The 16,956-nt window shown below is 40.0% G+C and overlaps 1 protein-coding gene across 4 annotated transcripts in view; it reads left to right on the forward strand.

The window, feature by feature from the left end:
* Positions 1-16,956, forward strand: part of TSG101 (tumor susceptibility 101) — a 56,545-nt gene that overhangs the window by 24,311 nt on the left and 15,278 nt on the right. For 2 of the 4 annotated variants that reach the window (XM_027073016.2, XM_027073014.2), the window contains 4 exons: positions 487-578; positions 11,056-11,258; positions 12,079-12,318; positions 13,581-13,920. In XM_027073016.2, the coding sequence (XP_026928817.1) occupies positions 487-578; positions 11,056-11,258; positions 12,079-12,318; positions 13,581-13,670 (625 nt within the window). In that variant the 3' untranslated portion in view covers positions 13,671-13,920. Of the gene's footprint in view, positions 1-486; positions 579-11,055; positions 11,259-12,078; positions 12,319-13,580; positions 13,921-16,956 lie in introns of those variants that run through there. The other 2 variants (XM_027073015.2, XM_027073013.2) reach the window with 1 other exon arrangement.

A 16,956-nucleotide genomic window follows, 5' to 3' on the forward strand; every position in this document is an offset into this window, starting at 1 on the left:
TTCTAAAGAAAGTTCCTTCTCATACGAATACATGAGTGACACAAACTATCCATAGAGTGAGAAGAAAATTTTTAAAACTTTAAAGAGAATTTTCAGATCAGATATTCACAAAGCTTATCAATGAACCACAGGCAAATATATATACATATATATACATATGTATATATATATATATATATGTATATAAAGATATGTTGCTTCCAGTTCTGATACCATTGAACTGCCCTTAGAAATACTCTAGTTGCTTTCTGCTCCTGTGAAGATGACCCTCAAATAACCAGGGCCAAGCAAGAGTATTTTAACCATTTACTTAGGAGTAAATCCAGTGTCGTTAATGGAATTTCTATACCACTTTGCTTGAGAAGACACTCGTAACTCTGAAAGTCATTAACTGATAAAACATCTCAAACTTCCTGAATGGGATTCTTAAAGATACTCTAGTATCTTTGTCATATTAACATTTAATGTTTTTTGCTCTCTTTTTAGTGGCTACCCAGGCTGTCCTTACCCACCTGGTGGTCAGTATCCTGCCACAGCGAGTTCTCAGTATCCTTCCCAGCCTCCAGTGGCCACTGTTGGTAAGTACTCTTCAAAACCGTATTTCTCCCATAAGGAAAGTCAGAGTCTCCTGTTGTGAAAAGTGCGTTTCACTTTTCCATGTGAAATATTATACTCTTCCTTGTTGCAGGAAATACTCTTAATGGTCAATGTCCTATAATCCAGAACTTGAAGTAGGTGGTTGATCTATCATTATATAAATGAGCCTTCTATCCAGGCATAAAAATAAATCTGATTGACTCTTTTCACTCTTTGCTGTGGGTCACATATTTTCTTTTATGAACTTTGTGTGTGTTGAACTATTAACAGATACGGTACTTAGATTTCCCTAGCCTGGATATATGTGAAGACAGATGAGCATCTTTTGGAGAAGAAAGTCAGTGGACTAATTGGCTCCTTTATGAAGTTTATCAGAGCATGTACTATCGGCCATACTTGCTTTGTGCCAGGGTCTCTAGGTTTACTTCATATCAGTGATGTCCTTTTATCAGAGAGTGGTTACAGTTGTCTCAACTCTGATTTACCTAAGTGTTTTGAAACTTTGAGGAGAGAAAATAACAAAATGAGGTGCTTCTGGCCTAGGACTTGACCCTGAATAGAATCTGTTCTTTGGACACTTTGGATCTGTTGTTAAGATTCTCATCCTTAAAAGTAATCATGTAATAATTCACACCTTGAGAAAGAGTTCTTTGAATCCATCTATGAAGGGGTAGATGTGCCTTTAGGATGTATGTCGTTAACCTTTCCTGTATTCAAATGGAAATCCATGTCCACTTTCCAAATGGAAAGTTTTGCGTTATGTATATGATGCATTTTAAAAGATGCCGACAAAAAGAACAAGCCTCATATGTACAACTCCTTTTGGTATTTCCAACACAAAGAACTACATAAATCTTAAGTATTAGGAACTTTTTTCCCTTGACACACATGATGTGTACTTTGTTTTCCATAGTTTCTTTTTGAGACTGGTCAAGTTTATCTTGTCATTTGTCCTATATCCCACTTGGATACCTTTACTCCTATTCTAACAGAACATTAAGCTACTTTGCAAGGGCTCATTTCAGAATGTTTTGGTAGAGTTGTTAACTGATTGTAATAATGGCCAATATAAGCTTTGGCCATCCTAGTGCTGGAGAGTCAGTTATGTGTGATTTCTGACCAGCCCTGTTAGCTTCAGTGTCCCCCTCCCCTGTGATATGATTGCATGTGTTAGATCTCACAGCCATGTTTCAAATTCCCCAGCAGGCTAGCTTAGAGTTTTTCTCCTTTAAAATCTTATCAGTTAGTAGCATAAAGCCATTGGGTATATCCTAACTTACTGGCACACTTTGCAGCATTTCCTTTACATTGTTACATTGCCATAGGACTTCAGTTTCTATTTCACAGAGGGGTATGTTAGGGCCCAAATCAGATTTAACTTTGGACTATTTTTAAAGCAGAACATGCAAATACTGTTATTAGTTTTAGCCGTAGCTATTCAGTGTATGCTAACCAAACTTTATTTTTATAATGGATTTTACATTTACAAAACAAAACGAATTTCCACAAAACCTCAAAGCCATAGTTCCCGAGGACTCTTTCCATTGTCTAGACTCTGTTGAAAAGTTACTTAACGTCACACTGAATTCGTTACATACTTTGGTAGTCAATGGGTAATGAAGGAAGAAACCTGTTTACATAGCCAAAAAGAAAAAGAAAAAAAATCTAAGTGGTAATACGTATTGATACTTAGCACAAAGATTTTATTTTTATTTATTACTGGCAGAGTTAAGATTGGACTCTGTCCATGATACTGATACATGATATAAGATACATGTATATAAGATAGATATTATACAAGATTCTGTATATAGGACATATCCAAGTGGGATATAGGACAAATGACTCATACAAGATCCCTAAAAAATGATGGGTAGGAGCACTAGGTGAGGCATTAGGTGGTGTCTTCCCCCCTACCCCACGCCAGCCCCCCCTACCAGCCACTCTGTCCCTGTCCAATGCACGGAGGCTTAAAAGTTTGGCACTCCCTCAATCCTAGTCTCAGCAGTGTGAAAGTTCTCTTTGGAGGTTGATTTATTTCAGGAGGCTATGTAGATGATTATAGTTGATTTACAATTCTGAATACTAGACTTTAGACCCTTTAACATACATATAGTATCATTTTTAGTTTATTATAGTTTAATAATAGCAACATTGGAGAATGAGTGCTTATCTCCACCGTTATTTTTTGTTTCTTGTCATCTTTTGGGAAAATCATAGCTGGAGCTATTATTAAACAAGATGCTTAGGAAAATATGTTAAGTATTCAATTGATGATACTCATCACATTCACCCTGATGCCTTTATTATATGAATACCCTTATATGTGAAATAATTTTGGACAGACTATTATACGTTAGCAAGGTCCAAAGTAGCACACCTACACAGTCTTATGTAATTCATGTAATTTTGTCTAAAATAACTAAAAGGTATGTCCTTAATTATTGGGTTATCATATGCTATGTGTGACACAACAGGAGGCAATCTGGCCTCCATTCTTTACTAGAAAATTATGAATGGTACCCCTAAAGTTAAAGCCAATACCTACTCTAGAATTTCTTTTGGAAATCTTCCTTAATGCTGTATTATCTCAGCATCAGAATTTAATCATATCCTTTTAAGATTTTGTTCCTAAACTCAATCATAAACAAGGATCAGAAACATTTAGTTTGGTAGGGTACTGTTAAAAGACATTTCAGAAACTGGTTTTGTGTTTGTTAAGTCTTGTTTTAAAATGTTAGGAGCAGAGGGGCACCTGGGTGGTTCAGTCAGTTAAACGCCCTACTCTTGGTTTCAGCTCAAGTCATTATCTCATGGTTGGTGAATTCGAGCCCCACATCAGGCTTTGTGCTGACAGCACGAACCCTGCTTGGGATTCTCTTGCTCCCTCTCTCTGCCCCTCCCCTGCTCATTCATTCATTCATTCTCTCTCTCTCTCTCTCTCTCTCTCTCTCTCTCTCTCCTCTCTCTCTCAAAATAAACATTAAGACTATATATATTTTTTAATGTTAGCAGAAAATCTTGTAAATGCTGCAGCAGAATTATTTCTACATTTTTTCCATTTGTTGTTGGTCCATATTTAATAAAGAGAAACAAAAACTTGAAGGAAAATAAGCTTCCTATTGAGTAACATTCCTTTGAGGATTGAGACTAGTAAACATGACAAGGTTTTCTTGACTGTCTTGTCTAATACTGGTCTTCCCTCTCTCGTCATCCTGGATTCATGAGTTCAGCATACAAAAATTGACCTTCCTGAATATGGCACCCCGCTCAATGTGGGCATACTGGTTCACGCTTGTGTGTGGCTTTGGGCACCTCTCCTCCACAGTCTTTCACAGACTGCCTTTGGGAAGACCTGCCTTGTCTTCAGGGTAAAGTAGCATTTTCTTCCCTTGTGGGCAGTCAGTGAGGGCTTGCCAAGGGGCTTGCTGTGCTAAATGTTTAAAACCTTTTCTGCTGCAGAAATCCAAAATAATAATAAATTTTGAAAGCTTTAAAAAAAAGGCCTTTATCTAAATTGATACTGGATTTTAACTTTTTTTTTTTTTTTTTTGGGTATATGAAGGGTATGAGTAGCTGATTCGTTTGGCTTCCTGGGGTTATTTCCATAGGATACTTCTAACATTGTAGGTTTTTAAACTGTTCTCTTTCACAAAATAATCTGAAGGAATGACTTTGATTCTGACCCATCTTTTTTAAGGATGGAATTTTACTGTCCTTCAAATTAACTGGCCTTTGTGCTCACGCCTGCTAGTAACGCCTCTCGGTTTTTATGATCATCGAATGATTGGGTAGCACCGTGTCCTTTTGTAGTAGCTACTGCTTTGGCGTCCTACTTTAATGAGGTTCATACCTACTCACCTCTACTTTTGAAAACTTGAATTTTTATGTAAACTAACGTAAACTTTTCTTTGCGGTGTGTGGTTTTTTTCAAGAAGTGTAAACTGATGGTTTTCCTTAAGTCCACTTTTTTCTTACTGACTGTGGTTACAGAGACTTTCTAGAGCTTAAATAAAGAGTAATGCTCTGACAGTGTTTAAAAGATAAATTGAGGTGCACCTGGGTAGCTCAGTCGGTTAAGCATCCGACTCTGATTTCGGCTCAGGTCATGATCTCACGGTTCGTGAGATGGCTCCTCGTGTCAGACTGTGTGCTGACATCACGGAGCCTGCTTGGGATTCTCATTCTCTCTCTCTCCCCCCGCCCCCGCTCACACTCTTTCTCTCCCAAAATAAATATTTTTTAAAAAAAGATAAATGGAGGTTCCCTGATTTCTTTGGAAGAAAAGTTCCATAACCCACACAGAGGCTGGTAGTAGTATTAGAAGCTTACATATTCAAAGACTATAAATAAAAGCCTTTGTAAGCAGCTTAGTGAATTTGCCAGGTGTGCACTTACTAGCATGAATCAGAATGCCTTTATCCATATAGTTATTTGAATGTTCTTCCTATATGAGAGATTGACCTATTTTTGTGTGTTTTTATTATAAAAGGAAATAATGGGACTTGATCGAGTGATCCAAATGGGCTTGATCTGGTTTCTGAGCAGATAGTAAAGCACCGTTTGGGATTGCTTAGGCTCCATTGTTTGATCTGTAGCACAGATGCCAAACCAAAGACCATTGTGTGGGACTGAGTAAGTAACATCCTGAAGTAAAAATGCTGTGCAGGTGATTCACTTTTGCTGGTTAGAGTTCAGAAAAGTTTACTGTGTTTAGTTATAAATAAGTCAGAGAAGGACAAATACCATATGATGTTACTTATAATGTTTTTTACTTATTTTTGAGAGAGAGAGAGAGTGAGTGGCAGAGGGGCAGACAGAGAGAAGGAGACACAGAATCTGAAGCAGGTTCCAGGCTCTGAGCTGTCAGCACAGAGCCCGATGCAGGCCTGGAACTCCCGAGCCGTGAGATCATGACCTGAGCCGAAGTCGGATATTCAACCGACTGAGCCACCCAGGCACCCCTATATGATGTTGCTTATTTGTGAAATCTTAAAAATAAATAAGCCAAGCAATAGATAAGCCAGCCAGGCTCACAGATCTAGGGAACAGGAGAGGGGTGGTTGCCAGAGGGCAGCAGTTGGAGAAAGAGAGAAGGGGATGTACTGTTTTTGTTTTTAAATAAATTGAATGTGTTTAAAGTTTACTGTTTAGTTATCTTGTACTTTACTTTGGGATTGCCCTGGATTCTCTAATATAAATGATCTTTTTGAGTCACAGGAAACAGTGATCATTTAGTAAGTACTGTTAGGAGGTAAATAAAACTGATTAAGTGTTTAAAGATAGTTTTAAATCAAGTAGTCTATACTAGTGCACTTTGAAGATACTAGCCTAAATTATTTGTTGAATTATCAGATCTATCGAGTAGCATATTGGTTTCCTAATAGTAGAAAAAAAAATTTTTTTTAATTATGTTGTAATTCCTAAGGATTAGGTTCAATAATTGAATCCTACCTGACATTTAAATGAAGTTTTACTTACAGCTGTTTCTCAAAATCGTTGTTACCTTTTCAATTGCTGCTAATCTGGAATTGTAGAAGGGCACTTCTGAAATCTGACTCTGCATGGGTAAAGGTCACTGTGTGGGGACTTGATGCATGGCGTTTGCCACAAACTCTGTTTAACCCAAGGCTTATTAGAGCAGGTACAAAGAAAATTAAAATTTCTCTTTAGACATTTGAGGAAAAAAATTTTGGTTTGAAAAGTGATCAAGCAGAAGAGAATCTGTCATCAAGTCTCTTTTCTTATTTGTTTAAACAATCCCTTAAAGTGTCAAGGTGCATCGAATTTTGAACTTTAATAGATTTTCTTCTTTGGCATTCATATTTCAGATCTTAATTACAGTTCTCTTCTTTTTAGAAAGTAGGTGTATTTAAATGTTTAAATATACTGTATGTAAGGTCTGTGTGTGGCAGAGGAAAGGACGAGGTCTAATCTTGGCATTTCCACCCGCCTCGGGTGAACTGTGACCTTTATTGAAAGCAGGCATCTGCTGCCTCAGCTTGGCTGCCATTTTGAGTGCTCATGGCTTCAGCTAGAGACTTACTTGGATGGCCTTATTTGGTGCTGTATGGTAACATTTGTTCTCGTGTATTTTATTTATTTATTTATTTTTAACGTTTTATTTATTTTTGAGACAGAGAGAGACAGAGCATGAATGGGGGAGGGGCAGAGAGAGAGGGAGACACAGAATCTGAAGCAGGCTCCAGGCTCTGAGCCATCAGCCCAGAGCCCGACGCGGGGCTCGAACTCACGGACCGCGAGATCATGACCTGAGCTGAAGTCGGCCACTTAACCGACTGAGCCACCCAGGCGCCCCATGTTCTTGTGTATTTTATAAGAGAAACAATATAAATTCCAGAATTTAAATGTGTATTTTTAAAAAGAAATTTTAAAACTTCACATCAGTGTAAGTCGGTCCATTTTAGTGTAATAATTTTAACAAAATTTGATGTGTTTGTGTGTGAAAAACCCTGGCTAGTTACAAAATAAGACCCTTAATCCTTTATTACTTCAGATAACTTCTACATAGATGAATGGAACACTAAGTGCTATGTATGATTGGCCACATCGCTCTACCGCCTTGAAGGGACATGTGTTGGAAGGGGTGTTGAAAAGCAAACAATAGAGTAAAATATTTCACACTGCACATTTTAACACTCACTGCTTCCATTTACTCAAATAATTTTGGCTGAGCAGCTACCACAATCCAATGCTGAGCCCTTCAGAAGTCAAATTCTTTCAAGATACTGTTCCTCTCCCCAGTGGGACAGCCAAATTTTTACCAGGAAATACTGCCAGAATTCAATCTCTCTGACTTGCTTTGATCTGCCATTTTTGCCAGGGTGGTGAAAACCAATTTATGGTTTTGGTTTCTCACAACAAATTGAAAAGGTTAGAAAAAATGCTAATTGCAGTTAAATCTGAAAAATAAGTTATTGAAACAACTTAATACAGGGTGGAATAAACATGTTTCTGTAACAACCTACCTCTGAGTTTCTGACCTAGTCTCTATTGCAACAAAAACAGAAACTCCAGAGTATGGGAATCCCCAATTCCTGGTTTGTAACGGGTGGTGGCCCAGCCCAGATTTAGGTTAGCACGTGCCTCCTTTTCCAGAGATCTACACTGCCCTTCCCATCTTGAAATTCCAGTTTCAGGAAGTTTTTAAAATATACCTTTCTCTTTTTTGTACTCTGGGGTATTTTTAAAGTTCAAAGTATGTTCTTAAACTGATAAATAGAGTAAGAAGTATTGGGAATTAATTATGGCAAATAGAGGGAAGATCATTAGTGGAGGTTAGTCTTTTTTTCTTTTTAATCTTTATTTTTGAGAGCGAGAGAGACAGAGTGCAAGTAGGGGACCAACAGAGAGAGAGGAAGACACAGAATCCGAAGCAGGCTCCATCCAGTCTCTGAGCTGTCAGCAGCTCGAACCCACGAGCCACAAGTTCATGACCTAAGCTGGAGTTGGATGCTTAACCGACTGAGCCACCCAGGTGCACCTAGTGGGGGTTAGTCTTAACCATATTTAATGGTAGAAGATGGGATCTGATATTTAAGAACATTAAACTGTTTTTGTTAGGTAGAATGACTTGAGAGTTTGTTAATGAAAGAGGTAGGGCTGGCTATGGAAAAAAGAATCATCCAGCAGGGAAGTAAGTAGAGCACGTGCAAGGCCTTCAGGAAGTTTGCCTTTCATAGGTTGTGATCAGTATAATTTAAGTGTTGTAACAAATGTAGACCATAATTTGGGGGATGAGGTTGGGACATGGTGACAAGGCCGGAAAAATATCTGGTAGAAAAGCAAGAATCACACAGATGGATTACAGCAGTGTTAACCTTTCTTTCTTCATTATCCTCCTCAGGAGCCTTTTTAGACATTTTTTCCCTTAATCATCCCTCCTGTGAACTGTTAATACTGTATATTATACTATATATCTGTTTACATACTGTATGTATATCTCCACTCTATACATAAAAAGAACAAGAGGTTTTCACTTTCTAAGAACCAGCTTTCATCTTCTTAGAGGAGTAATATCACCTCCCCTTGAGTATGTGTATGGGTTAGAGTGATGCTGGATAAGACTGGCCTTGAACTCAGAGGAAAGAACTAGAGAGAATAGCATTGCAAAGATTGTCCACGGCTCTGGGCTAGGAAGAGAGGTGAATAAACAGACCTTTCCTTAGCCAAGAGCAGAGTGGGAAAAAAAGTCACTGTGCTTAGACTAATCAGATTAGGAGGAAGAACAGATGAAAGCATAAAAGCATGTGGTCTTTTGGAAAGATCTAGAGGAACACAAGTTGTCTTCCTGTAAAAGGGAAGGTAGTGCTTCTGAACAGTGAGGAGTCAAACCATAGTTCCATAGGTAAAGGGGTGAGGATTCTTGTTTCAAAGGAGAGTGGGAGAAGAGTGGGGAACTCCCATCTGATGGTTTCAGTCCTTTGAAGATGTCCTGAGGATTTTTTGCCGTTGTGGCAGATGATAAAAGGCGGCTAGAGCTTTAGGAGTCAGAAGGATTGAGGATTTGGATCACGTTGTGTTTGGCAGGTGAGGCCTTTGGAGTTAGGAGGCCTGGTGGTCTGACAGAATGTGAGAGAGGCCGCCTCAGTAGAGAGCCTGCCCACGAGACTGTGAGAGATGGGCAAGAAGTCAGGGCTGAGGGAAGCTGCTCACAGGAAGCAGGAGTGGTAGAAAGAGAGGTCAAAGGTGCAAGAAGGAACGGATGGAGACATGAATTAGTGAATGGGAGAAAGTTGCTCAAGTCATCCTGGTCTCTTAGGGGAAGATGTGAATACAGAGGCGGTCAGACAGGAAAACAGCAAGAAAAATTAGGAGAATGGGCCCAGAGGTGGTGCAGTAGTTGGTAAACCGACGAGAATCTTTGGAAAAGTTAGGTATTCAGAGGCCAGGGATGTGGAAAACAAGAGCTCAGTCTTCATAGGGGAAATGTGGTTGCCCTCTTGTTTTGCCATTCTGAATTCCAAAGCACAAGTTACCCGAGTTAACACTTTTGCTTTTCAGAAATACAAAATAAGCTGAAATACTCTTGTAAAATGAGAAATGAATTCTGGAAAGTACATACCTTATGGATTTGTATGTTAGTAATCAGCCAGAAAGTATTAACTGCCTCTTGCCTCTCTGGAACCCTGTAAGATGGATACCGTCTGGGCTGTCCTCAGCAAGAGGTTTCTAGCAGGGAAGAGGGGAGCTCCTTGGAGTGAGAAGGAGTGCACACTGCAGGGCTGATCCTGGGCTCTCCCTCTCACTGTGTGCAAGCTGTGTCCTCAGGACAAGTGGATGAAGGACACTCCTAGGAAAACCTGGCCATGGAGACACTGTCTATACTCATTTTCCCTCACAAGAAGAAAACCCAAGTCAGGAAAAAACAGTTCTTCTGTGGTGGAAATAAAAAAAGAAAGAGAAGCAGAACTTAGACTTTTAGACTTAGACTTTAGACTTAGACTCTTCCTTTCAAAACCTATGAAACCAGAGAATGTCCCAATGCTACTTGCAAAAAGCCGGAAAAACATTCAGGGTAACCTGGTATGAACCACCTTCTGTAGGAAGACAGCTTTACTAATTAAAAAGTAGGGTGACCGACCAGCTTATGCAACATCAAGAACTGTGGACAGACAGGACACCGAAGAGACCGTGTGGAGCTGGCTGCGTATCATTTGGAAAGCTCAATTTCATTTTAGAAACAGTGCACCTTTTTGGTACTAGGAACAGGCCTATGATGTGAGAACATGAATGGTAAGAGTTTGGATACATTTTGCAAACGGACTAAAGGGGTGGGGTCGTCCCCCCCCCCCCCCATGGGTGTAACTAATTGTCTCCAAAAATTTTCAGCTCAAAGTAGAAGTGATACTTTGTAAATTAGTCTGTAATCAGTTTTTATTCACTATAGGCAGTGACAGATAAATGTAATTATTTACACATTTGCTGAATCAGGACCCCAATTGAAGGACACTGGTAGTCATGAAGAAAATACATACTTCTGTTATCGGGAGAACCTTTTGAAGCAAGTATCAGAGGGATAAGTTTATTTGATATGAAATATGCAAGGAAATTATAGAAGACACATTATATAGGAAGGGACATTTATCAGCTGTTGGATTTTCTGTACATCACTCTCTTTTGCTCATTTGTTCTTTCCTATTCTTTCGGTAAAGAGTAAAGGAGTAAAAGTCTTGAAGGGAAGCCTTATTACCCTTACATCAAGGAAACTGCCTGTTCTCGGTCTTCTTCTTGGCCTCTACGGTGGGTTCCTCTCTACTTCAGCTTAGCAGCGAAACCTGAGAATGCCCTTGACCTGAATCGAGTGTTTTTCTTTGGCATAAATTTATCCCATTTGTCCTTTCTCCCACTTTGAAAGTGTCAACTCATTTTGTCCCACAAAAGGAGTAGAAAGTGCCTGGGAAATAAGCAAGTGGTTTCTGCCTTTTTCCTGTGCAGGTCCCAGTAGGGATGGCACCATCAGTGAGGACACCATCCGAGCCTCTCTCATCTCAGCAGTCAGTGACAAGCTGAGATGGCGAATGAAGGAGGAAATGGATCGCGCCCAGGCCGAGCTCAATGCCTTGAAACGAACAGAGGAAGACCTGAAAAAAGGTCACCAGAAACTGGAAGAGATGGTCACCCGTTTAGATCAAGAAGTAGTAAGTAACTCACTGAATACTTATGATTTTTGGGCATGTACACCTTGGTTACCCTGGACTATGGGTCTAGTAAGAGTTAAGAAAATTAACACGAATTTTCTGGTCGTTAAGAATTTGAATATAGCTTCTGGATAGCTTGTTAGAAATGGAGCCTGTGTTTGCAGTGGGGAGGTAGATGGTATTTAGAGCATTTTTACTTGTACCTTCACCCTGAGAGATGAGCTTCCGACTCAGTGGAGGATTGTTTCAGTGCTTGATGATGCCCGACAGTTAACCGGGAAATAAGAATTTGAGAGAGTTCTAAGGCATGAAGGAGATCTGCAGACTGTGGGTAGAGACTGGTCGAGTTCGGAGCCCACAACCACCAGCAGTATCTTGTAACTAAAGTTCAAGTGTGTGGGGTTCTTTGGGTTCATCCTCCGTGTAGACTGAGGCAAGTTATTCCTCCGTAGCAGCTGCCCACTCATTTGGAAGAAAGACGTCCTTTATTTTCATGGAGGGAACCTGCTGCTGGAAAATACGTTGTGTGATGGCTTAATTTGCAACATCATCTGTCACTGATAAGTGACAAGCTTATCACTGCCACTGGATGTGCTCAGTGTAGTGTTTTCAACATTATTCCGTCTTCACTCGGCATATATTACATCACACCTTTTCCTCTGCCGTTGGCCAATATGTTATCTGAAACATTAAAATCGACCATGTGTTGTTTAAGTATTGCTTTTTTTATTTCGCAAGGCTGTTTCTGTAGAGTTGAGTTGTAGATGCTTGACTGGTAGATGCTTCTGTAGTCCTCATACTTGGACTGTTTTGTTTTCAGGCTGAGGTTGATAAAAACATAGAACTTTTGAGAAAGAAGGATGAAGAACTCAGTTCTGCTCTGGAGAAAATGGAAAATCAGTCTGAAAACAATGATATTGATGAAGTTATCATTCCCACAGCCCCACTATACAAACAAATCCTAAATCTGTATGCAGAAGAAAATGCTATTGAAGACACTATCTTTTACCTGGGAGAAGCCTTGAGACGGGGAGTAATAGATCTGGATGTCTTCCTGAAGGTATGTCTTCCTCACTCTGCTTTCCAGGATCTCAGAACTCATGCTTTAGAGGCACTGACCTTGAAAACCACAAACCAGGAGGGTTTCTCCGTAGGGGAAGTTAAAATCCCTTGTGTTCCCAAAGAGAGCAAGTGAGATCTGTGGCTGTGAGCAGTGTGATGTCACCTACACAGGGCTGAGGATCCCCCTGGGAGGGGAAGAAAGGTGGACTAGTGGCTGTACTTCCCATCCCCCAAGGCAGCACCAAGCTGAATGTAGTCATTCCTGCCTGTGTCTTTCCACTGTGCCGCGTGGGTCAGATACAATCAGATTTCCGTTGGTTCTTTCAAGTCATACACCATCTAAAGTAAGATCACTGACGACCCCACCCGTTTTGGGTTCTGTTTTCATATTTCCCTGTTAGTTTTCTTAGAGTTGCCTAATTTTAGAGCTGTTTTCCCAGATCGAACAGCCCTGCAAAGTATTGGGCTGCCCTGCTCGTGCCAGAGCCCCTCTGAATGAAGGTTGTTTTAGGCTTAATGCTAACGTACAGACGTGAAGATCCAGTGAGTTAGCTTGGCTACTGCTCTCTGTTGGATCGGGGAGTGTGGTTTTAGGAGAATAGCAGCCCTCTTTTAGGGTATTTGATTCAGCTGCTTCAGTGCACACGCGGGGCCGGCTGGCTGCTTGGGTCGCTTGCTGATCTTGCCTCTCTCGCTGTGATTAAGTGGCCAAACCGGTCTTGGATCTGGTGCAAGCACATGAATATCCAGCTAGAAATCAGAGACCCAAGATGAGGCCTCTCTCCCTTCATATGCTGTTCCTGCTTGGGCGGCCTAGCTTAGGGAAAGGTGCACGTAGAGAGGCCCGAGAAGTATGCTGTTGCTAGGCATTGGACAAAAGCTGGTTTATGCTGCTCATTCCCCTGCTTTTCGCCAAGTGCAGGCGGTCGTAACATTTTTAGTAACTTTTGTTAGGATTGCAGTTCTAGTTTCCCTGGTATCTTGGTTAATCTCAAGATGTAGTTCAAACTCCTGAGCCAGATCCTGTAATGTCATGCTTCCCTGTGAAGTAATCCTTTACAGGATCTCATAGCACAACCTGCCAGCATCAATCTAATTTAAAAACGAGTTTAAAAAAGCTACATGTAATGAAATATTGGTTCCAAAGGACGGTTGATACAAGTTTAGGGTTCTTAGATCGCATCTAAGTTACAAACTGTCTGATACTTCCTGCCTTGGTCAAATCCGTTCTAAACTGTTGAAACTTTTTCCCCCTCCCAGCATGTACGTCTTCTGTCCCGTAAACAGTTCCAGCTGAGGGCACTAATGCAAAAAGCAAGAAAGACTGCCGGTCTCAGTGACCTCTACTGACTTCTCTGATATCAGCTGGAGATTGAGCTCTTCTTAAAGCGTTCTTTTCTTCTCTTTCTTTCTCTTATCAGTAGGTGCCCAGAATAAGTTATTGCAGTTTATCATTCAAGTGTAAAATATTTTGAATCAATAATATATTTTCTGTTTTCTTTTGGTAAAGACTGGCTTTTATTAATGCACTTTCTATCCTCTGTAAACTTTTTGTGCTGAATGTTGGGACTGACTATGCTAAATAAAATTTGTTGCATAATTTTTCTCTTTATTCAACATTTTTAGGAAAAATCAATGAAATCCTAACAAAGCATAATATCCATCAAGTTAAAATTTAGCATTATTCTGTAATCTACAAAGTGAATTGTATTTAATATGGAATATACCATATGGAAATCTAACTTTTGAAATATTTGAAACTGAGGGATGTAAGGGGCTTTTTCTGTTAAAGGTCCTATGTGGTACCCTCCTACCAGTCCTTGCCTAGATCTGTTTCCTTTCTAGGCCTAACCAAACCATAACCGGTCTCACCAAGAAGAAAGGAACAGAGTGGCAAGTGCAGGCTACACACCTGAGAGTTACGTTAATTGGGCAAGACGGTCTGGCCACAGTTTAGGAAGGTAGAGTGCCTCCTTGCTTTTATTGTCACATGAAGTCCGTCTTCCTGGTGTGTGATTCTACAGCCAAGTTGGGACCACCCAGTGGGCTGTTCCCTGCAGGAACAGAATTTCTAAATAGAATTTTCTCTATCAAAATGAGGTAGAAAATTCACAAGATTACAAAAAAAACCATTCTAATTTCAAGTGTTTTAAAATGTTTAGGAAGCTAGGCAGCCTACCCCATATTTCTCCCAAGAGAAATAGGAGTCATCCCTCAAGGGTTTATACAGTTCAGATCTTTTGTAAAAACTATCAGAATAAAAGCGAGAATAAAAGAATAAAAAATAAATAAAATAAAAAAAATAAATAAAATAAAAGAATAATAAAATAAAAGAATAAAAGCGAGCAAGGTCAAATCAAGGTTTGATTTAATATTAGTTTAAAACTAGCATTTTTGTGTGTATGTTCATTTTTATATTGTAGAGGAAGTTGTAGCTTTTTTATAGGGTATAAATGAACATAGGTATCGGCCAGCCAGGACAAAAGAATCAGAACCTCAGTAAACACAGTAAACACACATCATCCATTCATTTTGGACCAAGTGGCAAACACACGCTTGCGTGTGCCAGAACTGCAGTCATGTAGCAATTGCACAAACTATCCTCCAACCCCCAGCTGCTAAACAGAGAAGTCACTGTTTTCCCTTTTTCCACTTTTAGGAATTCAGGTTTATTCGAAAGTTTGATACATATCCTGTAACCACGGTCTCTGCTTCCATAACTTCAGAATGGCAGCCTTAAGTAACTTGAAAGCTCGAGCTCCTCCTGAATTTCCCAAAGAGTGTCTGCACTCTTTTTCAAACGAGACTCCTCTTCAGGGGTCACCTTTACCTTCATGAGATCTGTAATACCATTCTCTCCCAGGATACAAGGAACAACAAGGAATACTTCTTTTATTCCATAGAGGCTCTGAAAGTAAAGGCTTGAAAATTATTCCTTCCTTTCTTCTAATAAAGGTCTGTAGTATGAGAAACAGCAGAGAAACGGCCGGGTGAATGAGAATTTAACAGCTTTGTAGTATGAACTGTGGCAGAAAAATAGACCAGTGGGACAGAGAACAATCTCAAACGCGGTTAGACATATTTACTGTTCAGATTCACCAGCCATCTTTCTACACAGGCCCCAGCCTCTTGCCATGTTTGCTGGGAATCACTCTCCTCTTCCTGTCTCCATACCCCAAACCACTTCCTATCAGGGAATCACTTCAAAGTACCTATTACATTATTCCCAGTGATGTAATTCCATTTTGCTTTAGCCTGTCACATTCAGACTAGCAAAGGAGTCTTACCCAGGCCTCAACTTCCCCTTCCCCAGGAGACTAACTGCTAATGCTTTTGTGGCTAGTGCTTCCTTCTTACGCCTCTTCATTGGACGTAATTGGAATTCTAGAGAGCAGTTCAAAATGGAGCAAGACCTACCCACAGTGTTTCCCAGTGTTACCAGTATAAACATACAAAAAGACACTTTTATGTACTTGAATCTAATAAATACTAGGACAGAAGTCTACAAAGATAAGTTCCTGTACCACCACCATCCCCCTTTCTCTGCCTCTTCAGCAGCAACAAAGAATAGACTTTAATTGTCCCTTGGGGCACCTGGGTGGCTCAGTCGGTTAAGTGTCCGACTTTGGCTCGGATCACATTATCATGGTTTGTGAATTCGAGCCTCGCATAGGGCTCTGTGCTGACAGCCCAGAGCCTGCTTTGGCTCTGTCTCCATCTGTCTCTGCCCCGTGCATGCATGCTCTCTCAAAAATAAATATTTTTAAAAAATTGTCCCTCATCAATGTTTTGATTCCTATTTTATGTTAATGTTAAATAATTTTTCAAGCATGCACATCCTACCTTATGGTGGAAACTGGATGCACTCTCCTAAGATTCTTCAAAATACTTTGTTAAATCAGCTACAGATAGGATATACTTCTTGGGAGTGTTGCCCTTTCTTTTTAATCATCTCGTAACTACTGTGGAGAAATAATTGTCATTTGAACATCCATTTTATGGCAGCTGGTATGACAATGCCACAAAACTGAAATATTCCCTTCAATAATTTCCCCTAGAAATCTCTTATAGCACTTGGTTAAGATAAACAGTCATGAGGGTAAGTATACAGATACAATAATACGAAATCAATTTTACCACTAACAGTAAAGACTATAACAATTTAAAAGAATATATTGTCATTCAACAAGTCACTGCCTACTGTGTTTAGGGTTAGGCTCAGCAATGAGTAAGACAGACTCAGTCCTGGACTACTTAAGAATTTATAATCTGGTGGGGCACCTGGGTGGGTGGCTCAGTCGGTTAAGTGTCCAACTTTAGCTCAGGTCATGATCTCACGGCTTGTGGGTTCGAGCCCCACATCAGGCTCTGTGCCGACTGCACGGAGGCTGCTTGGGATTCTCATATTTTCTCTCTCAAACCCCCCTCCCTGCTCACACTTTCTCAAAAATGAGTAAAAATTAAAAATTTTTTAATCTGGTGAATATGATCACACAAAAATGAAAGAAGTGCTAATGAAAAGTATGGGAAATGTAACAATGTATACTTAAGCTAATCTCATCCCCCCGGCAGAATTCAGGCTCACATCTAGCTTCCAAAATACTGAAAATGCAAAACTAACGTCTTACCTGGCAAC

The sequence above is a fragment of the Acinonyx jubatus genome, chromosome D1 (genome assembly GCF_027475565.1).
Source record: "Acinonyx jubatus isolate Ajub_Pintada_27869175 chromosome D1, VMU_Ajub_asm_v1.0, whole genome shotgun sequence".
Lineage (NCBI taxonomy): Eukaryota > Metazoa > Chordata > Mammalia > Carnivora > Felidae > Acinonyx > Acinonyx jubatus.